Source organism: Schistocerca cancellata, chromosome 10 (genome assembly GCF_023864275.1).
Source record: "Schistocerca cancellata isolate TAMUIC-IGC-003103 chromosome 10, iqSchCanc2.1, whole genome shotgun sequence".
In the NCBI taxonomy this organism is placed as follows: domain Eukaryota; kingdom Metazoa; phylum Arthropoda; class Insecta; order Orthoptera; family Acrididae; genus Schistocerca; species Schistocerca cancellata.
The window spans coordinates 121,546,103-121,558,994 of NC_064635.1; the positions used below are offsets into that span (position 1 = coordinate 121,546,103).

Below are 12,892 nucleotides of genomic sequence, written 5' to 3' on the forward strand. Positions count from 1 at the left end.
AGGTCTTCTTCTTCATTTTGTACAAACTTTTCAATCATTATATGGGCAGAAGTATATAACACACAATTTTCATGGACTGATTCATATTGCTGATGATATATCAGTATTTGGCCCTTTAGATGTATGCAGTGCCTTTAAATTTGAAAATTTTTTATTTTCTCTGAAGAAATGTGTTAGAAAAGGAAATAAACCTTTGTAGCAAGTTGTGAAACGTTTAGCTGAAATTTCTAACTCCACCATTAGTCCAGTCAGTGACAATGAAATCAATAAACTTTATCCAATTTTCGAATGTCAACATTATTCTGGACCTGTTTTTGATGGGTGTAATCCTGATCAGCAGTACAACACAGCAAAATTTCAAAATTTTAAAATAACTACATCAACTCCAAACTCATGCTGTATGATGAATGATGGAAGTATTGTTATTGTTGAAAACTTCATCTATTCCAATTCCTTGTGTACAATGGTCATTCTTTGTAAACAGTTTATGACTGTTTGTGATTTTTTTGGACTCCCTTTTTGTAAAAGTTCAGATGTTAATATTACTGTTGTACAAAATATGTCTGATGTACACATAAGGCCAGTCTCTGACATTAAGGAGAAACTGGTGCTTTTAACACTAGGCAGTAAAAATGTAACACAACCTCTGCTGCATACATAAGAGTGGACTAATACAAGTGATAAACAATTCAGTTCTACAGGATTTTCTAAAAAATTATCAGGAAACAAACTAAAAACTTTGGGAAACATCCAGAGTTTTATTCATCCACAAATTTATCCAGGTAATAAGAGATGCCATGTATTTTATTGTTTGTTGTGTAATTTAATAATATATTGGACTAAGAGGTTATTTTATTCTCTTTAAAAATGTTTTAAAAAATCAATACTGTAAATATTGAAAAGTTCGGGGACCTAGCTAATTAGATACTAATTTGGTCCAAATTTTGAATTGTTTTATTGCCACTCTGAAAAATTATCTGGAAACAAACTAAAAACTGTGGGAGACATCCAGAGTTTTATTCATCCAACTATGCTCATTCATCACTCTCACTAGTCATGCTCATTCAGTGAACATATGAACCATGTGCTTATACTTTACCAGCTGATTATATTTTTAAAAGTTCTGTTGTTGGAGTTTAATTTTGAAATTTATCTCCATACATCCAGTATTAAAATTCTGAAATTTTAAACCCAAAATAAAAAATAAAATACTTAAAAATATAACCAGTTACAGTATATAACCTCCCTCGTGTCTTAAAATACTATCCTATAAATTTAATTATTTACTATAGGTATGTTTAGGTATAATGAAGTACTTAAGGTGTGTGCATGAGTACACACAGACAAAGTCCAAAATCAAAGTCAATCATTCAGATATTTTGTTCATTTTAATTACTGATGTTTTGTTTTTATATGGGTTAGGAAATGGAGCTGACAAATGGAAAATACAAATTTGCCATAGTAAAATTTCCTGAAGAAGATGATGCTCTAGGAAAAATAGCCTTATGCTGGATTCAAAATGATGGGACCACATGTTTATACCCACCTGTGACCACTGATAGCAAAAGAAATAAATTATTGAGGGAAGAAGCCTTACCATTACAATCCTGGAGTTCTCATAAGATATCTTTAATGAAAAAATATGGTAAGTAAACTGGTTTTAAATACTATAGGCTTAAGTTTACAATAGCTGACACATGCATAGCTCAGACTCGACCAATGTTGGCAACAGCACTTTCTTCCCAGGAATATTGTTAGCCAATAGGGTGATAGAGGACAAGGGTATTACATCGAGAAACTGTCAACCATAGAGGAGAAACAGCGTGAATTCACTTTTCAAAATGTGCCACAAATTCAGAGTGCTATGTTAAAGCAATGTTGCCAACTTTCTGCACTATGCATGTCGGCTATTCTGAAATTTTACCTTACCTAATCTAAGTAAATCCTAATGTTATTTGATCTCAAGAATCTAATGTTATTAAAACTCAGTTACATATAGTTTGTCAGTTTGAGTTTTTTTTTTCTTGAAATCTAAGTCACATCATATAAATTTATATCTAAGCTTGTATAAGTGCGAGAAATAGAAAAATTGTATTATTCACAGTTTAGTTTTTGGAAAAAACCTTCTTTTTGAATTTCCTACAATTTCCATCAAAAAACATGTATTTTATTATTACATAGGTCAAACTGTGTAAAGTTCACTTTCATAAAACAATTTTAGTGATGCAGTACATTTGAATTAGGCCTATAGTTACTTTGAGCCTGTTGTGGCAATTTAATGTCATGCAGTACCAGTAAATGTATTTATGCTTACTGACAACTGTTATTGCCAACAATAGCTTTTGACAAGGCTATTTTCTCTAAGAGATGAAATTGCAGTTAGGGCTGTACACAAATTAAATTTATTCTTTGTATGAATTGCAGCAACATACAACGATGCAAGAGAGCATCTTCGAAAAGCTGAAGAAACATCAAACCTCGAAAGTGAAGAAGAAATTGGGGTGAAGAGAAAAAAGAAGGCAAAAGACATAATGTTGCCAGGAGAAGAATCGAGTGATGAAGATTACATGCCGAAGAAAAAATGTAAGACCAACCATGTCACAGTTCATCCGTATCCATCTCTTGATTCTTTTTCAGCTTCATTCTCATCCTCACCATCTACTGGTATGGAAGTTCATGAAATGTGGTCTTCCATCCCTCCAAATTCATTAACTCCTAGGCCTAGTTCATTCTCCAATGCCAAAATTCCTCCAGCACCACTTGCTTCAGCACCACTTGCTTCAGCACACTGCCCGAGAAAAGAAAAATCTGCACCACTGGGTAAGTGTTATTTCTCTGTTAAATAATATTAGGCCTAGCAGTGAAACCCATTTTGTGTACAGTGTTTTCTTTTATATAACTAGCCTCAGTGACCAGCTTTACCCGCCTGCTTCTAGTAGCAATAGTGTGAAGTGGGTCAGCACAGATACTTATGCCAGAATGTGTGTAATACAAAAACTACTACCTTTTTAAGGCCTGTTCTAGGGAATACACATTATGTGTGTTATATATTTCAATTTAAGCATAGAAATTTAAATACTAACAATTTTTCAATTAATATTAATTTTCTGAAACATTTTTTGGGTTTAGTGGCTGCAAAGAAATTTAAATCAAAAGTAGATGCTATCATGCTTGCTAAATGCTAAGTAAACTTGAGCAATCATCCACCTATGTTGTAGATGTTGAGCGCATCTGGCTCATTGTTGGCCAGTTACAAGCTGCAGCAGCTAGCCAGTCTGAAGAAATCTCTCAGCTGAACAGAAAAATTGACCTGTTATTGGCTCGAGGATGTGTCAACAGTACTTATCAGGAGGCGGATGAAAGTAATGAGCAGGCACTAAACAGTCTCCCTTTATCATGTAGATGTAGATGTTAGACATCGTGAGAGAGCAGAATGGGGCGCCCCACGGAACTCACGGACTTCGAACGTGGCCAGGTGAACGTGTGTCACTTGTGTCATACGCCTGTACGCGAGATTTCCACACTCCTAAACATCCCTAGGTCCACTGTTTCCGATGTGATAGTGAAGTGGAAACTTGAAGGGACATGTACAGCACAAAATCGTATAGGCCGACCTCGTCTGTTGACTGACAGAGACCGCCGACAGTAGAAGAGGGTCGTAATGTGTAATAGGGAGACATCTATCATCAATGGAAGAATTTGATGAATTTGAGGAAAAACTGAAACAACAGGAATTCAAAAGTCTTGTGGTAATTTGTCCAAATATTATTTTATCATAAACATTTAGCAATTTCATTAATGATCCTTGCTAGAAAACAGATTTTTTGACTTAACACGAGGTATCGCACTCATCTACACTCACAATTCATTCATATTTATTTAAAATATGCACTCAAATGTGTAGCTAGTGTCTTAATAAGAAAATATTGGATTATTTGTATTGTTTTGTTTCTTGAAGAATCTTAATGATATAACAGCTTCATCAAGAAAATTTATATTTTCAGGTGAAGTTACTTGCAACCCTTGGTGGTAAAGATGCAAAATTGTTAATGTTCAATTGTATGAAATGATGCCTGACGTCAGAGATAGGAATGAAGTTTTCATATACAGGAAGGCCTCCAAAAGACAAGACGAAAGAAAGGAAAAGAGCTTTCTGTTCAACCTTGCTTTGTGCAGCAATTCAAAGTAAGCAAAGACTTAAAAATATGCTGGTTTGGTTTATATATCGTGCACATTTTTTCCAAATGTGAACTTCAAATTTGTTACTTCAAAATGTTTTAAACACTAATATATAAACACAAATACATGGACAGTGTTATGCATCATGAGACCAAGTGCCATTACTTAACATTTCCAATGTGAGCGCATTTAGTACTGTTAAGTAGGTACTTGCGGTGAGATTTTTGTACTAAGATAAAGAACACTAACCCTTCTTTGGTCCAAAAAGTTGAGAAACATTAATAAATACATATATTTTAAGGGAATGCAGACTTTAGGTTCCATTGTGTCACATATGACATATGGTGCTTCGACTAGTGATGCATAACACTATTCATATAGCCTTCCCAAAAAAGATAGATAATACCTTAATATAGGCCTCAACAGAATTAAATTTTCGGGAAGAATATAGATTAGCATTGGCATGGTTTTTGTGAAATTTGGTCAGATTCCACCTTGTGGATCCACCCCATTGACCTTAAAAGTTGCAGTGTTTATCTTATGGAGAAAAATTTGTTTTGATTTGATCATATTATTTGGATATTTCATTTAAGTTAAGAAAACAACTGATGAATTCATACTTTTAGTATTATCAGGAAAGTAGTTATGTTTCATTGATGTTCAATGGGTTGGTTGTTATTAATCAGATGTTTACAGGGTATAGAGAAATAACGGCTTATTTGAGAAGAGCATTTTCACAATGCTATGTGCACAATCCTCGTTGGTGAAAATCAATAGTTTACAGGCTGGCCTGATACAGTGGCTTTATAATTTCAACATTGTAAAAGTAATTTTTGTTCCAGTGTAAATCTCTAACACTTTCCACTACTTTTAATGATAAAATCACTTATGTTTTCAGGTTCAGTCAGAAAAATATTTCCTTTGACAACCGAAGAACAGTTTAAAACCAACATAGGACACTGGCTTCAACAGTCAAAAAACAGAAGTCAAACCCCACGGTAAGACAACACTAAATTACAATCGGTGATGGCCTAATTTTGTTGTTCCCTAGGTGAAATAATACTACAAGGCCTACTAGTACTTCTTACTTTTATTGTTATTTGTAATGTGGCTAAAATCTAATAAAAGGCAATATTAAAATATGACAAGGAGAACATTTTTTGATCTTTTACATTGCAGTTCCACTTAACTGGTAATTTCTTAAATTCATTTCGATGTCATCTTTTACTTTATTTTGATTCAGTTTTACTCACCAAAAAATAATTGTGGATAGAATAAAATGTCTACATTTTTCTAAGCAGTAGTTTCCTTATAAGCTTACAGTATGAGGTGTGTATGATTTCAGGTAATTGTTTCTTTATAATTCAGATTAAATGGCCCTGAAACTATTAGAAATAGTGATGTGTGGCTTCTTAATGAAGTCATCGCAAAATTACCCAAATGTCATCTTTACTTTAAAAAGTTATTTTTCTGATATGGGGCATAAATTATATTTAGGTTGATTAGTTTCAACTTTTTACATTTTTTATGTTTAGGTATGGCTAACATTTTCTTTTACCTGTTACAGGACCATTATACCTGCAGAAGCCAGTGATTTTTGATCCTGCTCTGGTCTTTGTGCTGGGGCCGCAGGGGCTTCCGAATAATTAAATTTTAAACATTTTGAAAATAAAAATTTTTAAAGATATATGTCTTCATAATTTTTTCACACCATTTCCATTCTGATATTTATTTAATTAATTAGGTTCAATAAATTCAGATTAATATTTATTTCAGATTAATATTTTATAATACAGCTTAAAACAAGCTGTAAATACCAGGCTGTATTCCACGTGTGTAGATACAGCTGGAGCCAAGCTTGATAAGTCAAGCTTGAAATATAGCTTGAACTCTGTCAACTTTGATGTTTGTTTCAAGCTTGAATCCAGCTAACAGGCCTGAATATTCCAGCTTTGATCAAGCTTATATACTTGAACTTTACAGCTGGAAACAAGTTTGAAACCGACTTACTGTGCTATCTGGGAATGGTGTAAGTAAAGCATTTCTACAAGATGGGTAGATCACATAACTATTGACAAGGTATTGAGTAGAATTGGTGAGAAGAGGAGTTTGTGGCACAACTTGACTAGAAGAAGGGATCTGTTGGTAGGACATGTTTTGAGGCATCAAGGGATCACCAATTTAGTATTGGAGGGCAGCGTGGAAGGTAAAAATCGTAGAGGGAGACTAAGAGATGAATACACTAAGCAGATTCAGAAGGATGTAGGTTGCAGTAGGTACTGGGAGATGAAGAAGCTTGCACAGGATAGAATAGCATGGAGAGCTGCTTCAAACCAGTCTCAGGACTGAAGACCACAACAACAACATGTCTAATATAAGGTACTTACCATTAATGCTAAATGTTAATATACTCTAGAAAAATGGTTTGTCACAGCTGTTGTAGTGTGTATTTTGACTTGCTTCATACCCTTTAGGGCTTTCATTCATGGTGGGATCTGTAGTATTTGGATGATAGAGGGTGTAGGATTGTTTCTTTATAATTCAGATTAAATGGCCCTGAAACTATTAGAAATAGTGATGTGTGGCTTCTTCATGAAGTCATCGCAAAATTACCCAAATGTCATCTTTACTTTAAAAAGTTATTTTTCTGATATGGGGCATAAATTATATGTTTTTACAAAGCAGGAACATTTTGTGATAGTGGGTGGCACAAGAAGCAGTATTGATAGGGATCATGGCTACAATACTGAGTGTGACCTTGTAAAAAAAAGCATCTGCAATGAATCACACAAATGTTAGCTTGATTCCTGTTTCTTTAATGCACTATGATCAGTCCCCCCTCACAATTGAACAGCTCTGTGAGGAGTGACGTATGGAGTTAAAGATCACTTACTTTGGGCAGATACTTTGTCAGGCGTGGGTTTTGATACTGTTGACACTATTGGCCAAAAGCTAATTTGTGACAGTTATTTTTTTGTGCCTATCTGTGACTCAGCATCTCTGCTATACGGTGAGTAGCAACTTCCCTTTTCATAATAAAGTAGATGAGATTCTTGTTTGTTTAGAAGACTTATATAAACTGATGATAGAATAAGTGTACTATGCATGTCTGAACATTATATAATCATGGATATGGAAGTGATAAATGTGGGGGGATATAAGCTTTTAGCAAATTTTAGGGAAAGCTTGCAGCAGTTAGACTGGAATGAGGTGTACAGGGAACCTGATGCCAATTTAAAATTTAGCCTATTTTGTGATATCTTTGTGAATATATTAGAAAACAGTTTCCCTAAGAAAACAGTGAAACATAATTGCAAGAAACCATCTAAAAGGCCATGAGTTACTGTTTGCTATTGTGGCCTTCAGTATGAAGACTCGTATGATACAGCTCACCATACTACTCTAACCTGAGTAGGCCTTTTCATCTCAAAGTAACTACTGCAACCTACATCCTCTTGAATTTGCTTACTATAATCATCTGTTTGCCTCCCTCTATGATTTTCCCCCTGGACTTCCCACCAGTATTAAACTAGAGCTCCCTTGAGGTCTCAGAATGTGTCCTACCAACTGATCCCTTCTTCTAGTCAGGTTGTGCCATGAATTTCTTTTCTCCACAATTCTGTTCAGTACCTCCTCATTAGTTACATGATCTACCCATCTAATGTTCAGCATTCTTCTGTAGTACCACATTTCAAAAGCTTTTACTCTCTTCTTGTCTAAACTATTTATCCTCCATGTTTCACTTCCATACATGGCTACACTCCATGCAAATACTTTAAGAAAAGATTTCCTAACACTTAAATCTATACTCAATGTTAACAAATTTCTCTTCTTCAGAAATACTTTCCTTGCCATAGCCAGTCTACATTTTATATCCTCTCTGCTTTGACAATCATCAGTTATTTTGCTCCACAAATAGGAAAACTTCTTTACTACTTTAAGTGTCTCATTTCCTAATCTAATTCCCTCAGCATCACTTGACTGATTTCGACTACATTCCATTATCCTCATTTTGCTTTTGTTGATGTTCATCTTATATTCTTCTTCAAGCCACTGTCCATGCTGTTCAACTGCTCTTCCAGGTCCTTTGCTGTCTTGGACAGAATTGCAATGTCATTGGCAAACCTCAAAGTTTTTATTTCTTCTCCCTGGATTTTAATTCCTACTCCAAACGTTTTCTTTTGATTCCCTTTCTGCTTGCTTAATGTACAGACTGAATAATGTTGGGAATAGGCTACAACTCGGTCTCACCCCCTTCTCAACCACTGCTTCCCCTCACGCCCCTTGACTCTTACAATTGCCATCTGGGTTCTGTACAAGTTGTAAATAGTCTTTTGCTCCCTGTATTTTATCCTTGCCATCTTCAGAATTTGAAAGAGAGTATTCCAGTCAATATTGTCAAATGCTTTCTCTAGGTCTACAAATGCTAGAAACATAGGTTTGCCTTTCCTTAACCTATCTTCTATGAGAGGTCATAGTGTCAGTTTTGTCTCATGTGTTCCTACATTTCTCCAGAGTCCAAACTGATTTTCCCCAATATTGGCTTCTTCCAGTTTTTTCATTCTTCTGTAAAGTATTCATGTTACTATTTTGCATCTGTCACTTATTAAACTGATAGTTCAGTAATTTGCACACCTGTCAGCACCTGCTTACTTAGGAATTGGAATTATTATATGCTTATTGAAGACTGAGGATATTTCACCTGTCTCATACATCCTGCAGACCAGATGGAAAAGGCTATCAGTAGTTCTAAAGGAGTATAGTATACTCCTGGAGCCTTGTTTCACTTAGGTCTTTCAGCATTCTGTCAAATTCTTCACACTGTATCATATCTTCCATCTCATCTTCATCTCTGTCCTCTTCCATTTTCACAATATTGCCCTCAAGTACATCTCCCTTGTATGGACCCTTTCTGCTTTCCCTACTTTTCTTAGGACTGGTTTTCCATCTGAACTCTTGATATCCATGCAGGTGGTTCTCTTTCCTCCAAAGGTCTCTTTAATTTCCCTGTAGGCAGCATCTATCTTTTGCCTAATGATATATGCTTCTAAACCCTTACTGTTGTCCTCTAGCCATTCCTGCTTAGGCATTTTGCACTTCCTGTCAATCTCATTTTTTTGACATTTGTATTTCCTTTTGCCTGCTTCATTTACTGCATTTTTATATTTTCTCCTTTCATCAATTTCATTCATATCTCTTGTGTTACCCAAGGATTTCTACTAGCCCTCATCTTTTCACCTACTTGATCCTCTGTTGCCTTCACTATTTCATCTCTCAAAGCTATCCATTCTTCTTCTATTGTACGTGTTTCCCCTGTTATTGTTGATCATCCCTAAGGCTTCCTCTTAAACTCTCTACAACCTCTGGTTCTTTTAGTTTATTCAGGTCCCATCTCCTTAAATTCCTACCTTTTAGCAGTTTCTTCAGTTTTGAACTACAGTTCTTGACCAATAATTAGTGGTCAAGTACACATCTGCTGCTGGAAATTTCTTAAAATTTAAAATCAGTTTCCAAAATCTATGTCTTACCATTATGTATTCAGTCTGAAACATTCTAGTGTCTCCAGGTCTCTTGCATGTATATAATCTTCTTTCATTGTTCTTAAACCAAGTGTTAGCTATGATCAAATTATGCTCTGTGCAAAATTTTGCCAGATGGATTCCTCTTTCATTCCTTTCCCACAGTCCTTATTCACCTACTGTTTTTCCTTCTCTTCCTTTTTCTACTGTCAAATTACAGCTCACATGAATATTAAATTTTCATCTACCTCAACTATCTGATTAATTTCTGCCATCTCAACATATATTTTGTCAAACTCTTCATCATCTTCAGAGCTAGTTGGCATATAAACCTGAACTACAGTGGTGGGTGAGGGCTTCATGTCTAGCTTGGCTAAAATAATGTGTTCACTACGCTGTTCGTAGTAGCTTATCCACATTCCTATTTTTTTATTCATTATTAAACAAACTCCTGCATTACCCCTATTTGATTTTGCATTTATATCTCTATATTCCCCCTCCCCCATGAACCATGGACCTTGCCGTTGGTGGGGAGGCTTGCATGCCTCAACGATACAGATAGCCGTACCATAGGTGCAACCACAAAAGAGGGGTATCTGTTGAGAGGCCAGACAAACGTGTGGTTCCTGAAGAGGGGCAGCAGCCTTTTCAGTAGTTGCAGGGGCAACAGTTTGGATGATTGACTGATCTGGCCTTGTAACACTAACCAAAATGGCCTTGCTGTTCTGGTACTGTGAACGGCTGAAAGCAAGGGGAAACTACAGCCGTAATTTTTCCCGAGGTCATGCAGCTTTACTGTATGATTAAATGATGATGGCGTCCTCTTGGGTAAAATATTCCGGAGGTAAAATAGTCCCCCATTTGGATCTCCAGGCAGGGACTACTCAAGGGGACGTTGTTATCAGGAGAAAGAAAACTGGCGTTCTACGAGTCAGAGCATGGAATGTCAGATCCCTTAATCGGGCAGGTAGGTTAGAAAATTTAAAAAGGGAAATGGATAGGTTAAAGTTAGATACAGTGGTAATTAGTGAAGTTTGGTGGCAGGAGGAACAAGACTTTTGGTCAGGTGAATACAGGGTTATAAATTCAACATCAAATAGGGGTAATGCAGGAGTAGGTTTATTAATGAATAAAAAATAGTAGTACAGGTAAGCTACTACAAACAGCATAGTGAACGCATTACTGTGGCCAAGATAGACATGAAGTCCACATCTACTACAGTAGTGCAAGTTTATATGGCAACTAGCTCTGCAGATGATGAAGAAATTGATGAAATGTATAAGGAGATAAAAGAAATTATTCAGGTAGTGAAGGGAGACGAAAATTTAATAGTCATGGGTGACTGGAATTCGAGAGTAGGAAAAGGGAGAGAAGGAAACATAGTTGGTGAATGTGGTTGGGGCTAAGAAATGAAAGAGGAAGCTGCCTGGTAGAATTTTGTGCAGAGCATAACTTAACATAGCTAACACTTGGTTCAAGAATCATGAAAGAAAGTTGTATACATGGAAGAACCCTGGAGATACTAAAAGGTATCAGATAGATTACGTAATGGTAAGACAGAGATTTAGGAACCAGGTTTTAAATTGTAAGCCATTTCCAGGGGCAGGTGTGGACTCTGACCACAATCTATTGGTTATGAACTGTAGATTAAAACTGAAGAAACTGCAAAAAGGTGGGAATTTAAGGAGATGGGACCTGGGTAAACTGAAAGAACCAGAGGTTGTAGAGAGTTTCAGGCAGAACATTAGGGAATGATTGACAAGAATGGGGGAAAGAAATACAGTAGAAGAAGAATGGGTAGCTTTGAGGGATGAAATAGTGAAGGCAGCAGAGGATCAAATAGGTAAAAAGACGAGGGCTAGTAGAAAGCTTTGGGTAACAGAAGAAATATTGAATTTAATTGATGAAAGGAGAAAATATAAAAATGCAGTAAATGGAGCAGGCAAAAAGGAATACAAACGTCTCAAAAATGATATCGACAGGAAGTACAAAATGGCTAAGAAGGGATGGCTATAGGACAAATGTAAAGATGTAGATGCTTATCTCACTAGGGGTAAGATAGATACTGCCTACAGGAAAATTAAAGAAACCGTCAGAGAAAGGAGAACCACTAGCATGCATATCAAGAGCTTTGATGAAACCCAGTTCTAAGCAAAGAAGGGAAAGCAAAAAGGTGGAAGGAGTATACAGAGGGTCTATACAAGGGCGATATTCTTGAGGACAATATTATGGAAATGGAAGAGGATGTAGATTAAGATGAAATGGGAGATACGATACTGTGTGAAGAGTTTGACAGAGCATTGAAAGACCTGAGTCGAAACAAAGCCCCTGGAGTAGACAACATTCCATTAGAACTACTGACAGCCTTGGGAGAGCCAGTCCTGACAAAACTCTACCATCTGGTGAGCAAGATGTATGAGACAGGCGAAATACCCTCAGACTCCAAGAAGAATATAATAATTCCAATCCCAAAGAAAGCAGGTGTTGACAGATGCGAAAATTACCGAACTATCAGTTTAATAAGTCACGGCTGCAAAATACTAACGCAAATTCTTTACAGACGAATGGAAAAACTTGTAGAAGCCGACCTTGTGGAAGATCAGTTTGGATTCCATAGAAATGTTGGAACACGTGAGGCAATACTGACTCTACGACTTATCTTAGGAGCTAGATTAAGGAAAGGCAAACCTACATTTCTAGCATTTGTAGACATAGAGAAAACTTTGGCAATGTTGATTGGAATACTCTCTTTCAAATTCTGAAGGTGGCAGGGGTAAAATATAGGGAGCAAAAGGCTATTTACAATTTGTACAGAAACCAGATTGCTGTTATAAGAGTCGAGTGGTATGAAAGGGAAGCAGTGGTTGGGAAGGGAGTGAGACAGGGTTGTAGCCTATCCCCGATGTTATTCAATCTGTATATTGAGCAAGCAATAAAAGAAACAAAAGAAAAGTTCGGAGTAGGAATTAAAATCCATGGAGAAGAAATAAAAACTTTGAGGTTCGCCGATGACATTGTAATTCTGTCAGAGACAGCAAAGGACTTGGAAAAGCAGCTGAACGGAATGGACAGTGTCTTGAAAGGAGGATATAAGATGAACATAAACAAAAGCAAAACGAGTATAATGGAATGTAGTCAAATTAAGTCAGGTGATGCTGAGGGAATTAGATTAGGAAATGAGACACTTAAAGTAG

The 12,892-nt window shown here is 36.2% G+C and overlaps 1 protein-coding gene and 1 long non-coding RNA gene across 2 annotated transcripts; both read left to right on the top strand.

The window, feature by feature from the left end:
• Nucleotides 1-1,425: 1,425 nt before the first annotated feature.
• Nucleotides 1,426-3,415, top strand: LOC126106184 (uncharacterized). The gene is made up of 3 exons (XM_049912421.1): nt 1,426-1,645; nt 2,425-2,820; nt 3,219-3,415. Exons 1-3 carry the CDS (start codon nt 1,426-1,428, stop codon nt 3,413-3,415), a joined length of 813 nt encoding a protein of 270 aa, XP_049768378.1.
• A 286-nt stretch (nt 3,416-3,701) lies between these two features.
• LOC126106917 (uncharacterized) lies at nt 3,702-5,176 on the top strand. The gene is made up of 3 exons (XR_007523424.1): nt 3,702-3,749; nt 4,005-4,185; nt 5,078-5,176. It is a non-coding gene; the product is annotated as an uncharacterized LOC126106917 (long non-coding RNA).
• Nucleotides 5,177-12,892: the final 7,716 nt, after the last annotated feature.

What these genes read in the sequence shown, in the direction of transcription:
- LOC126106184 (XM_049912421.1), top strand. Translation starts at nt 1,426, where the DNA reads ATGGAGCTGACAAATGGAAAATACAAATTTGCCATAGTAAAATTTCCT. An exon ending in ATCTTTAATGAAAAAATATG is followed by an intron (nt 1,646 to 2,424) that starts GTAAGTAAACTG and finishes TATGAATTGCAG; the next exon opens with CAACATACAACGATGCAAGA. An exon ending in AGAAAAATCTGCACCACTGG is followed by an intron (nt 2,821 to 3,218) that starts GTAAGTGTTATT and finishes CCTATGTTGTAG; the next exon opens with ATGTTGAGCGCATCTGGCTC.